General features: G+C 31.5%; 1 protein-coding gene and 1 pseudogene across 4 annotated transcripts in view; both read left to right on the top strand.

Moving 5' to 3' along the window:
• Positions 1–3,772: 3,772 nt before the first annotated feature.
• LOC110007963 (phytochrome B1 pseudogene) lies at positions 3,773–4,609 on the top strand (annotated as a pseudogene).
• Positions 4,610–12,234: 7,625 nt separating this feature from the next.
• LOC18442676 (plasma membrane, autoregulation-binding site, misato segment II, myosin-like, tubulin/FtsZ protein) overlaps positions 12,235–14,635 on the top strand; it is a 42,094-nt gene continuing 39,693 nt past the window's right edge. Inside the window, exons 1-3 of one of the 4 annotated variants that reach the window (XM_020672489.2) lie at positions 12,235–12,582; positions 12,667–12,685; positions 14,046–14,175. In XM_020672489.2, the coding sequence (XP_020528148.1) occupies positions 14,104–14,175 (72 nt within the window). In that variant the 5' untranslated portion in view covers positions 12,235–12,582; positions 12,667–12,685; positions 14,046–14,103. The remainder of the gene's footprint in view (positions 12,583–12,666; positions 12,686–14,045; positions 14,176–14,635) is intronic. The other 3 variants (XR_016046802.1, XM_088854827.1, XR_016046801.1) reach the window with 3 other exon arrangements.

Here is a 14,635-nt window from a genome sequence, read left to right as displayed (position 1 = left end):
TTTTAGATGCCGTGAAGAAATTGAGCACTAAAATTGGAGATAGTGGATACAGAATCTTCGACAGCTAATAGTTTTGGAGTTAATCGTTAAACTAAAATACCTACTATCACATATATCACCTTCATATTTTTTTCTATGCATTAACCTACTTTTTTAGTTTTTTTAGAATTTTTTTTACATTTATTGATCGCATCATCGCAATGCACCTGCATCCGGACCGCATCGAGCCTTATCGCCGCATCGGCCCCCGCCACTGCTTTTGGCCGTATCCCACATTTTAAAACATTGGTCAAGATTAATTATAACCACCTTGTACCAAAGATAAATGATCTTGTTGTGTACTTTTCTTTATATATATATATATATATATATAAACAAATATAAAAAGATAAAGTAAGCAGCCTAGCTTAGATAAGCTAAATGCGCCAATGTCCCAAATTGAATTTGGGCTGATTTGACGATCATAAATGTCCGATAGTATTTGAATTTAAAATTTTCTTTTTTACAAATACAAATCACTTGAAATTTTAGACGTGTGTTCATAAAAAATAGGACAATATTTGAAAAATATTAAAAAAATATTTTACATAAAATAAATGATCAAAATACCCTTGTAAAATTTTGGGGGTATTTGGGTCAATTATTTTTTGCATATAATTGTTTTTATATTTTTATTAGGTGCGACTTGATGAGAAGAACACATACCTAAAATTTCAAGTCATTTGAATTTGTAAAAAAAAATTAAAATTCAAACATTACTGGATACTACCGGGCATTCGTGATCATCAGATCGGCCCAGATTCAATCTAGGCTATTGGAGCATTTAGCTTATGTAAGCTAGGCTGCACACCATATCTTTTTCCTATATATATATATATATATATATATATATATATATAGAGCAATGATTTCATGCAACCGTTGTATAGTAATATGATGCAACAACTTTAAAAAATCATCTTATGGCCATTTGTTTGATCCAAATTTTAATATATACACTATTTTCATTCTAATGAAAAATAAAAAATATAAAAAAATTGAAAACATAACCTTGAAAGTTTTTTTTTAGCGCAATTAACATAGGTCGTTCATTTTGGTGATATACTTAGATCTGGGCCTTAGAAGGATTTTTTCATTTCCAATTTCTTTTGGATGGCTCTAGTATCATTAGATGACCAATGTTAAAATATAAAAAATAATAATTTTGAGTTTATAAAAGCTAAGATCTTGAAATTCACAAAATGAATGGTCTAGATTCTTTTTTGGAGGGGACTCATTTTGACCATATCTAGGATCCAAATTAAAAAATTTTTTTGTGGGAGGTTCATTATTGAGATGAAGAGAGTGTGTGTGTAAAATTTGGGGTCATACAAATACCACAAACATGGTTTTCTAGAAGTGTCATTGTATTATACTATGATACGACCGTTGCATTAGATCAGTGCTCATATATATATATATATATATATATATATATATATATATATATATATATATATATATATAGGAAAACTCTTCCAAACGTCTATATGTGAAAATGAACAGTGATTTTGCCTACCCTCATCATCGTTCAAAGTTCATCGCACGGTCACGATTGTCTGGTAGTGCTTTGTTTTTTTTTTTTTTTACAAATCAGAATGATCTGAAATTTGGAGTGCGTGTACATCTTAGTGAGGCGCACCTAATTAAAATATAAAAATAATAATTCGTAAAAATAAAATTAACTAAAATACCCTTGAAAGATTTCAGGGGTGTTTTGGTTAATTTTTTCATGTAAAATACCTATTTTTTATGAATATACACTCCAAATTTTAGATCATTCCAATTTATAAAAAAGGAAAAGAAAAATAAAAAACTACCGAACGATAGTGACCGTGCGATGAACTTTGAACGATGATGACGGTAGGCGAAATCACTATTCATTTTGGCCTATAGGCGTTTTGTAGCATCTTATATATATATATATATATATATATATCTCCTGTCAGCCCACATTGAATCTGGGCCCAATCCAATGGTCACAACCTCATTTTAGATTTTTATTTTTATTTTTTTATACAAATCTAAATAACTTGAAATTTTGAGCGTCTATTCTTAAAAAATAGTAGAATCTAATAAAAATATAAAAAAATAATTCGTATAATATAAATTGATCAAAATACCCCCGAAACATTTTGAAAATATTTTAGTCAATTTATATTTTACGAATTATTATTTTTATGTATTTATTAGGTGTTCTTTGATGATTGGAGTGTATGTCTAAATTTTCAATTGATTTGGATCTATAGAAAAAAATGTAAATTCAAATATGAAATAAGGTCGTGACCTTCAAATCGGCTCAGATTCAATCTAGGCTACATTGTAGCAGTTAGCCCATGGGGTGACAACATCCATTCCCATATATATATATATATATATATATATATATATATATAGAAAAAGCTAACAATAGCTGGCCAGCTATAATTAATAGTAATGTAGGTGGAATAAGAGCCGTCAGATCTTCATTATGCGGTTCAGAATGAATACCACTATTTTAATTTTAATTATTTTTCTATAAATCGGATCATAATGAAATTTTAGATATGTATACTAAAAAATAGGGTGCATAAATAAAAAATATTCCCAAAATATAAAATTTTCGAAGTACCCCTAAAAAATGATGGGGGCATTTTGGTCATTTTAAATAATTGAAAATATTTTTTTTATATTTTCATAAGGTGTGGAATAGTGTTAGGTATATGCACCCAAAATTTTATATTAACCTGATTTATATAAAAAAATATTAAAATTAAAATAGTGATGTGCATTCTAAACTGCTTGGTGAAGATTTGATAGCTCTTATTCCACCTATGTACTATTCATTATAGCTGGCCAATTGTTGTAAGGTTTACCCATATATATATATATATATATATATATATATATATATATATATATATATATATATATATATATATATATATATATATATATATATATATATATATATATATATGTATGGTTTCCATAAGGTTGCAACCTTAAACAATCCAACTAAGGTGCAGATAATATGTTGTAATCCAAAAATATTGCAATTTTAGGTACATCCAAACTGGCCCTAATTATTTCCGATGCTTATAGGCGAAAATGAACAGTATTTCACCACCCTCATCACCATCCAAAGTTTATCACAAGGTCACGATTGTCTGGTAATGTTCCATTTCTCATTTTTTTTCTACAAATCGAAATAATCTGAAATTTACATGAAATAAATCAACCAAAATCGACGAATCTACAAAAAATATCATAAAAATAATTTATATGAAATAAATTGACCAAAATACCTCAAAAAATTTTCAAGGATAGTTTGATCAAATTTTTAATGAATTATTATTTTTTATATTTTTATTAGGTGCGGCTCACTAAGATGTACATATGCTTCAAATTTCAGATCCTTCAGATTTGTAAAAAAATTGAAAATGAAACAATACTAGACAATCATAACTGTGCAATGAACTTTGGACGGTAATGAGGGTAGGTGAATTACTGTTCATTTTCGCCTATAAGCGTTGAGAATAATTCGAGCCATTTTGGATGTACATAAAATTGCAATATTTTTGGATTGGAATCCAAAAATCTTGTGAAATTAATTGATCCGTTTGGACAACCACCTAAAATTTCAATACTTTTATATTGAAATAAAAAATCTTACAGTTCAAGGCAAAAGTTAAGATAAAAAAAATTCAAGTCTGACTTGAATTTTTCCTGATGAGCTTTCTCTCACCCATTCATGAATATCAAAAACGCCCAAAAACCCAACCCCATCTCTCTAAATGCCAGAACTTTCTCTCTCACATCAGCGAGGCTTCATGTTGTGTTTGAGCAATCCGGTGAATCAGGTAAGTCTTTTGATTATTCTCAATCTGTCAAGTCCACCACTAAATCGTTCCTGAAAAACGAATCACTGCTTATCTCTCTAAATTCAAAAAGGTGGTCATATCCAACCATTTGGGTGCATGATTGCCATTGAAAGAATTGAGTTTCAGGGTCATAACCGACAGTGAACACGCCATTGAGATGCTTGATTTAATGCCTCAATCAGTTCCAAGCATGGACTAGATTGAAATTCTCAAGGTGGGTACTGACGTTAGAACCCTTTTTACCCCTTCGAGTGCTTTATCGCTGGCAATGGCAGCTAGGGCTCAAGAAATCACTCTTCTGGACCCTGTTTGGATTCTCTGTAAGAATTTTGGAAAACCCTTTTATGCAATTCTCCATAAGATTGATGTGGGTATTGTTATAGACTTAGAGCTTGCTCGATCAGAGAACCATGCTCTCTCTATAGCAGGGGCAGTTCAGTCTTAGAAGCTAGCAGTTAGGGCAATTTCGAGGCTCCAATCTGTTCATGGTGGTGATATTGGCTTATTGTGTGATATGGTGGTTGAGCATGTTAGAGAATTTACTAGTTATGATAGAGTCATGGTGTATAAGTTTCATGAGGATGAGCATGGTGAGGTTGTTGCAGAGATTAGGCGGTTTGATCTTGAAACCTATCTTGGCCTTCATTACCCCAGCTACTGATATACCTCAAGCCTCGAGTATGAGGAGAGAGCGTATGTTATTGTGAGAGGAGTGCAAATATGCCTCCCGCACACCCTTGTTTCAGTGCCCTGTCCCTCTGCAAAACTCAATGTTCATCCAAACAATCCAACAAACTAATTTAAAAAGATGATAATATTTATAAATAAGGTTGAAAAAAATTACAATTTTTTTCAATGTGAAGGTTTTTTTATTTGACATCCAAACTAGCCCTTATATATATATATATATATATATATATATAGGAAAACTCCTAACGCATATAGGCGAAAATGAAGGGTATCATTTGTGGTTTATAGTCTTCCAACAATAGACCCATTATTCTTCACCTTCAGTATGCGGATAATATTTTGCTCCTTGCTAAAGCAAATATGGAACAACTTGTTTACAATACAGAGCGGGATGATCTCAGGATGATGATTGACCAGATCCGAACCACGAATTGATTTTAAAATATTGATAGATAGTGGGGTCAATCAAATTATAATATGATGTCAGATCTAATTAGATATGAGCATGCTCTCAGATCAGTGACATAGCCTATATTGATTCAAAAGCATAACATATTGAACGAAAGTGAATACAATCCTAAATCTAACAAAAACAACTTAAAAATAAAAGGAAAAGAGGAAGAGAAAAATACTTGGCCGGGCTAGTAGGTCCGGCAAACTTGAAGCTTCGAGGCCTCGCCCATATCATGACCGAGGGGTAAAAAGAAAAGGGGAAAGACCTTGACATCTACCCCCCGTGGCCTTAAAATACCCACATGCGTTATCATTTATGATCACCGAAACATGTACCAAAGACACAACCTCTAATCTATCGCCTCCATCTATAGTCGAAGCCCGTGAGCCTCATAATTTGTCAAAGGTAATCCCTTTCAACTCTATCATATGCCTTCTCGAAATCAATTTTGAGGAGGACACCTTTCTTGCCTATACTTCTTGTGGTATGTATAATCTCTTGTGCCAATAACACCCCATCCATAATCTGTATGTCCTTGATAAAGCTTGATTGAGGGCCCTCTACCACCTCATTTAGTATCCCCCTGAGTTTGTCAGCCAGGACCTTTGCAAGGATCTTGAAAGTCGCTGAAAGCAAGCTCGTAGGTATCATATCCTACAATGATTCCATATTATGCTTTTAGTAACTAGTGAGATGGAAGTAGAATTTAAGGATTTGTTGACCACCCCATCCTCAAATAATTGCTGAAGCCACTGCAGAACTTTCAAAATATCCCAGAAGTCTTGGAAGAATGCCACTGAAAACCAGCTAGTCCAGGTGTTTTGTCTCGAGGCAAACCAAATACAACTTCTTTAATCTCCTCTATACTGAATTCTACCTCCAGAGCCAAAGCTTTTTCTTTCGGAAGCTTTATGAAAGGAACCTTATCCGCATCGAATGGCAACCTGGACTTGAGGTGAACGCATGATGAAAGTAACGAACAATGAAATCTTACATCCCTAATATGTTATCATGATCCACGGTAGGAATCACTAATCCACTAATACTAATGGTTCTTCTTCTTGAATTGGCTATTGCATAGAAATACTCCGTATTATTATCCCCCTTCTTTTTTAGAAAGCTCTCCTTCATCTTGAGAAGGTTTTTCAATTTCGTCTTTAGCTATTCTCTACCTTGCTCATGGTCTTCATTTAGGCCCCCTCTTAGTTGTTATGTGGTTTAAACTCTTAATGGTACTCGAAACGTTTGTAACTTTTGCAACAATGTCTCCAAATTTAACATTTCCCCACTGTTTTATTCTTTGTTTCTATACTTTCAACTTTTCATTGATTTTATACCCAGCCCAGACCTCAATATGAGAATTATTCCAAACATCTATCTGTTCCTCTCTTAAACTCCATTCCCCCAGCAATATAAGTTCAAAGCGAAATGGGGAAGGGCTAAACACAAGGTATTCCTCACTTTCATTGTTTTTTTCCTGTGATCCTTAGTCGCAATATTGATCAAAGGGAAAAAAAGAGGCTTCTTGCTCAAAAAAAACGAGAGGCTTGCTCTTAAGAGAGAGAGAGACACGGTCCTTCGCTCAGTTGGAGGGTCATATAGAACGAGTGTCTCCGAGCTTTTTCATGGGTTCGAAAGGAAAAAGAGGTCTTGAGTATATACGAGAGAGATGTACTTTGAATAATTTAAATAAATTTTATTCTAAAAATCCCTAAATAAAATTGGAAAAGGCGTAAGGGTGGCAATGGACTCGACTAGACCCGGGACCCGACAGGTAGACCCAACCTTGGGTCTAGATATGAGTCCAAAGTTTGGACATAAAAGGTCGGGTCCAGGTGGCTGGACCCTGACCCAGACCTGAACCACCCAAATAATATGTGGGCATTCATAAATGTTGCCAATGCCTTTGTTTCTTAGGAATTTTTAGTTATTATGTAATGGGAAAAGTTTATATAGAGCCGAGGCTCTAAACAATCAAATTTGAGCCTACCTCAAAACTTTTACTAGAAGATGTTGTTTTGATGCTCAAATATCCTCAAATTCATCATCTACATCAAGATGCATGGGCATCAGAAAAAAATGGATTTCAAGTTTGGGAACTATTGTATTTGCAACGCATGTTTGGACCGTCAATTTTCAAGACTTTCAAGTTTTCATAGATATGTCGATCTACACTATTTTGAAGCTTTAAACCTTATAAATAAAGATGAAAATATATTTTAAGGCTATCACAAAGATTTCCAATATTGAAACTGCATTTTTCGACACTATTTGAAGGTAGGCTCTAATTTGATTGTTTAGAGCCTAGGCTCTATATAAACTGCACCCTTGTGTAAAATAGTAAGAAATGTAGGTATATGTGGGTATTTATAAATGTTGTAGTGATCGTTTGGATCCTAGGGTAAACAAAACCATATTTTGGTTCATAACATGGTTATGCAAACCCTGCCAAAACTTGGTTATTGAGAAATGGTTGTTTGGATAGCATGTAGATAATACCCCAGTTATGCAAAATCCCTCGTTTGGGTCATCTATTTGCGTAACTTTGGTTTACACTATTTAGGATACATTTGATAGGAATGAAACATTTTCATGCAAAATATTTTCATGTGAAAATTGCATTACACATATTTGGTATGTAACAATACATATAAAAAAATTTCCCATTATAAAAATTTTTACTAAAATTTTGGAGAGAGCAACTACCTATAACTTTTTAGAGATTGAAACTCTCCCATCATTTTTAGAGAGAAAATTGTCTCAAACTTTAAATTTTATATAGTTTCTCTCCAAATATTTTGAGATAGTTTCTCTCTCTAAAAATTTGAAATTTAAGATTGTTGAGATTTTTTCTCTTTCTAAAATTTGATATAGTTTCTCTCATTAAACTTTAAAATACTTTCCCTCTCTAAAACTTAAAATTTGAGAAAATTTCTTAAAAAGTTTTGATATAGTTTCTCTCTCAATTTTTTTTATATAATTTCTATCTCTAAAACTAGATATAGTTTCACTCTCTAAAGATTTAAGATACTTCCTCTCTAAAACTTGAATTTTGATATAATTTATCTATTTAAAATTTGAGATAAAATTCCCTTTAATTTTCTTGTGATAGTTTCTGTCTCTAAAAATTTAGGTCTTATTCTCTCTCTAAAATTTTAAGATACTTTCTCTCCCTAGAACTTGAAATTTAATATAGCTTCTCTCTTTAAAAATTTTGATATAGTTTTTTTTCCTAAAATTTTTTAGATAGTATCTCTCTCTAAAATTTGATATAGTTTATATCTCTAAAATTTTAAAATACTTTCTCTTTTTAAAACTTGAAATTTTGAGATAGTTTCTCTCACTAAAATTTTTCAGATATTTCTCTCTAAAAAAATTTAGGTAGTATCTCTCTCTAAAATTTTAACATTTGCTTTATCTCTAAAACTTGAAATTTAAGATAGTTTTCTCTCTCTAAAATTTTGGACAATTTCTCTCTCTAAATTTTGATATAGATTTTCTCTCTTAAATTTTGAGATATTTTCTCTATCTAAAACTTAAAAATTGAGATACTTTCTCTCTCTAAAATGTTTCAAGTAAATTATCTCTAAAATCTGATTTGTTGCTCTCTAAAGTTTGATTTGTTGCTCTCTAAAGTTTTAAGATACTTTCTCTTTCTATAAATTCAAATTTGATATGGGTATGCTTTCTAAAATTCTTAAAATAGTTGCTCTCTAAAAATTCAGGTAGTTTCTCTATCTAGAATTTGATATATTTTATCTCTCTAAAATTTTAATATACTTTATTCATCCAAATTTTATAATTAGATATAATTTTTCTCTCTAAAATTTTTGAGAAGGGTTCTCTCTCTAAATTTTTTATATAATTTCTCTCTAAAATGTGACATGGTTTCTCTCTCTAAAATTTGAGATATAGTTTATCTTTAAAAAATTTGAGATAGTTTCTCTCTCTAAACTTTTTTAGTAGTTTCTCTCTCTAAAATTTGATATAGTTTCTCTTTTTAAAATTATGAGATACTTTCTCTCTCTAAAACTTAAAATTTGAGGTGGTTACTCTCTCTAATTGTGTAGATGCTTTGGCATAATTAATGGTTTTGTATACCCATGTTTTAGCCACCTTTTTTAGTTTCATAAAATATCCAAAAAGTTGCCAAACATGGTTTTTTGTTGGATAACACGGTTATACAAAACCACGTTTTGTTTACCCTAGGATCCAAACGATCATGTTGTCAATAATATGAATATATGATGGTAAAAAAAAGGGCAAAAAAGAAAAAACAAGCTCATAGTCATAGCCCGCGTGTCTAGACCCGGGACCAGATGGGTAGACCCAATCTCGAACCTGGTCCATTCGGGTCCCGGACCAGCCCGTTGCCACCCCTAAAAAGGGGTACTACATATCAGTGTTCCCAAAATCGGCTGATTAGATCGCTACCGCTGGGGTGGCGAGTCCGATTAGGTCCAGTTTTGCGGTACACGTCATTAGACAGCCCTCTCCAAAAAAAATTGGATCCAAAACCAGCCGGTTCAATTCGAACCGGTAGTTTTTTCTCAAAACCAACAAGTTTTCCTAACTGGTCCGATTTACAGTTTTTATCGCCTGATATAACGATATAACGGTAACACCAATATAACGGCCGGTATTTATCATAAGACCTGTTATATGTAGCAGAAAAAGTATGAATCCAAAATTTCACCTTTTTTTATTCGATTTGCGGCCATATTTTGTTTTTTTATTGATTTTCAGCCATTTTTTGGCTTTTTTTGTGTTTTAATGGTTTAAATCACTATATAATGAACATAAAACAAGTAATTTAGATCTAAACATTGAAAAAAAAAATTTCTTGGATTGAAATGGCGGATTTTTTAGGTTTTTGAAAATTTCCACCATTCTTCCAATAATCTCCTCAATACCTAATGGTTCTTGAAGAAATTTGAGGATTTTGATTGCTATTTGAAGTATTTACTAGATTCAAGTTTTAATTTGTTCAGAAAACAAAAAATCAAGGGTTTCTTTTTGCCCGAAATGCTGCTGCTCAGAGAATCTGTGTTTATCCAAAACGCAGATTTTTATCCATTTATTGGTTGTTTTTTATCAAATTGAGTTGTGGATTTCGATCGTTGATGCTTCATATCTCAAATAAAATTGGTATGTTTTTTTATATGTTTTTTTTATGATTGATTAAATTGTTTTATATAAATTTTTTCGTTGCACCATATCATGAAATTTTCATAGATCTGAAATTTCTGCATTTTTTCAATTAAATTAAAAATATTGAATATTTTTTTATGATATTTGATGCGTTTGAAAGATGATCGAAGCCTTTACAATGCATGGATGTTTATTTGTTTGATTATCCAAACATTGAAGGTCGTTTCTTGCTCGAAATGTTGCTTCATTTTTTGGGTTTTCGAAAATTCGATTTTTCTAAAAAAAAATATTGTGTAATAAAATTATGTTTTTTGATGAATATGGGAAGGGTTTTGCTATTTTGCTTAAATAATTATGATTTTTTAATAATTTTTTTTTTATGAGAAGTGTTTTTCTATTTTGCTTAATAAAATTATTTTTAGTAGAATTATAAATTTTTAATAAAATTACGTTTTTTTAATAAAATTATGTTTTTTAATAAAATTATGTTTCTTTAATTAAATTACAGTTTTCTATTTTGCTTAATAAATTTATTCATTTTGATAAAATTAATTTATTTTTATGAATTTGATTATTCTTTTTGATAAGAGCATGATAATGTCGCTCGATTTTTTTGAATTATGTTTTTTTAAGTGCATGATATAGTTATATTTGTAATGATGGAAATGGAATATTTTGTTTTTTTTCAAGTGCATGTAAAAATTTTGGTTGCCTTATGTTTAATGAAACACTACACCATCGTTTTGTATGTGCTTGGTTCTTCTCTTTCTCAAAATTTTTTTTTTCCCATTTTCTATCAAGGTTTTTGGAATGTTATGGAAAGAGCCTTTAAAAGATCAGTCGATTTTTAAAAAATCGACTGACTAACTCAGGATCGGTCACTGGATGATCTCGATCTGGCCCGATTCGAGAGAGAGAGAGAGAGAGAGAGAGAGAGAGAGAGAGAGAGAGAGAGAGAGAGAGAGAGAGATTACAACGGTGATCTTAATTTTAAATCATCCATCACATTTTGAGAAATTGATTTTTCTAAAAAAAAATTCATTTTGCTTAGTAAAATTATGGTTTTTTATCAATATGGGAAGTTTTTTTTTTATATTGCTTAATAAAATTATCTTTCGAATAAAATTATGTTTTTTGATAAATATGGGAACTGCTTTTCTATTTTGCTTAACAAAAATATTGTTTTGATAAAATCATGGTTTTTTATGATGAATATGGGAAGTGGTTTTCCATTTTTCTTAGTAAATTATTTTTTGATAAAATTATGGTTTTTTAATAAAATTATGTTTTATGATAAGTATGGGAAATGTTTTTCTATTTTGCTTAATAAAATTATTTTTTGATCAAATTCTTTGTTCTACTATTCTTATTTTTTGATAAAATCAATGCACAACACACTGATATGGATATGGTAGATACATATAAGACCCTTAGACCATATCAATTGCAGTGTATTGATTTTTTATTTTGTTGTATATCATGAGATGTACTTTTGTGAAGTATGCCTTAATTAACTTCATCAAAAAAGTATTGTATGAATTATGCTTTATCTAACCATATGGAAAAGGTCCTTTCCATTTCTTGTTTAAATTAGGTTGTATTTTTATTTGATTTAATAGCATTAAGCTACTTTTGTCATTTGCAAAACAGTGCATAAACTTTCATTCATAATGTGAGCAATTTTTGTACAAAAAAAAATAGAAAGTTTTCAATGTAAGATTTGGGATGAATATGTTAATTCTTGGAAGAATATGTTACATGAAAAAAACATCTTCAAAAAATACCCTAAGATATTTTCATGTTCAGGACCATAGTATTCAAATATTAATTTATAAAAAGTTGTTTCAATTTTTTTTTGTAAGATAAATATATTTTATAAGATATTATATATTTAATATAAGTATTTCTATTTATTTTTATTTTTTTGAAAGTTTTAGATTTATTTTTTTTAAAAAAATCTACTTGATAGGTTAGTCGGGTTAACCACTCTGATTAGTCCGGTTCTGATTTAAACCATTCCCCAGCCCATGTCTGGTTAAGCGTTCTTCTTTTTCACGCTTGCTAACAGTACTTTACCACGCTTTCTAAATTTTAAGCGCGCAACAATCTCTCTCGAGAGGGACATTACCGTCATTACGTTTACTAACTATTGGTAATTTGCGAGGCCCTTTGAGCTCTCCTCTGTGTCTACACCTCTCACTCGGGCTCTCTACACTTGTTCGCGCGTGCAAACCCGCAAAACCCTCTATAACTAGTGCGCGCACCAATTTCATTATTTCAATCTCTTTCTCTCTCTCTCTATATCGCGAATGGACTGGTTTCTCTCACTACTACTCCGAATCACTATCATCCCCTATAATTCAGGGGTTTTCTGCAAATTCTAAGGTATTCATTCCATCCTTTCTCATATTTCCACCATTTCTTCTCCCTGCAAACCTTCATTGATGAAATTCAATATGCATTTCTCAGGTCTTTCAGCTTATCCACTGTAAGTGTTGCTTCAATTTGCAATTCCTTACTCTTAAAAGCTCTTTTAATCCGTATATCCATTTGTCGGAAAAAACCTAAGTTGAAAGCTAGTTTTGTGCATTTAATTGCATGTGTGGACTTGATTGCATAAATACTATTTTTTGCTTCCTTCAGTTAAATTCCTTTGCATATAAATTGTTGGCCTTTTGGAGAAATTGCTTAGATCATCATAATGGAGTTTTCCTTGAGTTTTGTGGCTTTATCCCAGAGTATTTTGGGTTATAATACAATTTTTATGGTATAATCCTTTTGGTTCTCTCATGAGGTGGCTAGAGTGAGAAAACTGTTTTGGTACTTCAAAGAGTTGAAGTTATTCAAGGATAATCTTAAGGTTTCGCGCAATGAGAATTTGGTGTAGATCTTGGTTATTTGGTTGAGAATGTGAAATAAAAGTATATATTGTATATCTGGTTAATATAGAAGGTGTATATTGTAATCAATAACTATGGGAAGGCTAGGATATTGTGTCTTGTATTTTATGGTAAGTCTGGGTATAGTTTAGGCATCTATGATTTAGTTTCTATTAGTGTCATCTGTAATTTGTCTATAAAATACAAGTCTGTATATTCATATCAATTAATGGACACTGAGTCTCTTTAGAGAAACGTGAGACTCTTCTGGTGTCTTTGTTTTGCTTCTGAGGTAGTATTGATGGCATAGTTACACCTGTGATGTCTTGTTGAGGTGGTAGATATTTAGAGCTGAACATTTTGTGCGGCTTCTGAGACCAAGCTAAGGTTTAACTCCATTGCTTGGTTTGTTCAATTCATTCATCCTTGTCCATTATTCAAGCTCAATTTTTTTTAATATCTTCTTAGCTAGAAGTACATATAAGTTATGAACTAGGGAGAGGAATATAAACAGGTTCATCCTTAGCAGTATTGCTCGCAACATGCTTATTTGATGTCTTCAACATATCGTTGGTCTCTTATCTTTCCCCTCCTTGTAGACAGCCCTTCAATGTTGTTCCCTGGCTAATATTGTGTTTATGGCATTCATTAGACAATATATGGAATTCCACAAGAATTTCGTTCAGTTATATTTTTTTTTTAATCATATTGGTAACTATGATTTGTATATATTCTGTAATGAGATTCTCAATGTGAAAAAGCTTTTGGATAGTTAATTTCATAATCTTTTATATTTTTTTAAAGGAAATTAAAGGAAGCATATGCCTTGCTTTTGCCTAGTACTTGCAGCCTTAGAGTTGCATCAGTTCTCGCAACCTATTATTGTTGCCTTAGTTTACTTAATTATGATTGTTTTCCTTAGATATGTAATAATTTACTAGCCTATGGCAACTTTTGATGTCCATGCAGGTTTCTTTCCCAAAATTACGTTAGAGCTTATGTGCTTGTTGATCGTGGATGATCAAAGATGAGGGAAATAGTGACTATCCAAGTTGGTGGGATTTCAAACTATATTGGCTCTCACTTCTGGAATTTTCAAGTAAGAAATTCTTATTTTGTTGCATCTCAAAGTGTTATCTTATTCTTACATGTCTGAAGTCTTCATCCTGATTAGATTGTCTTCAATTCGAGGCATATCTTTTGTACAATGTGAAAAACGGTTCAAATATCTTCTTCGTCATGAATGTCCTCTCTTGTTTTTGCTTTTCGATCATCTCGTTATTCCGTGTTGTGGCACAAGTGGAACCGTTCAAGTTACTATTTAAAGGTGTTTTGTGATGTTATGTAACATGGACATGTTTGTCAATGGCTTTTTGCTCATGTCGACACAAGGACATGACACCTGTGCATGACACTTTAGAAACCTAAACACTTTTCTTAGTCTTTCTTGAGAATCTCGCTATAAAAGTACTTAATGTCGCCTAAAATCCCACTTCACCTTCTTTAAACGGTATATGCACGTGTCCTGTTTGAAAGGCCACTTTTGATAATGGGGTCTC

Source organism: Amborella trichopoda, chromosome 13, assembly GCF_054954075.1.
Source record: "Amborella trichopoda isolate Santa Cruz 75 chromosome 13, AtrichopodaSantaCruz75HAP2 v2.0, whole genome shotgun sequence".
Taxonomy (NCBI): Eukaryota; Viridiplantae; Streptophyta; class Magnoliopsida; order Amborellales; family Amborellaceae; genus Amborella; species Amborella trichopoda.
The sequence above is the reverse complement of the archived record's forward strand: the minus strand, read 5'-3'. Positions and strand labels throughout refer to the sequence as shown.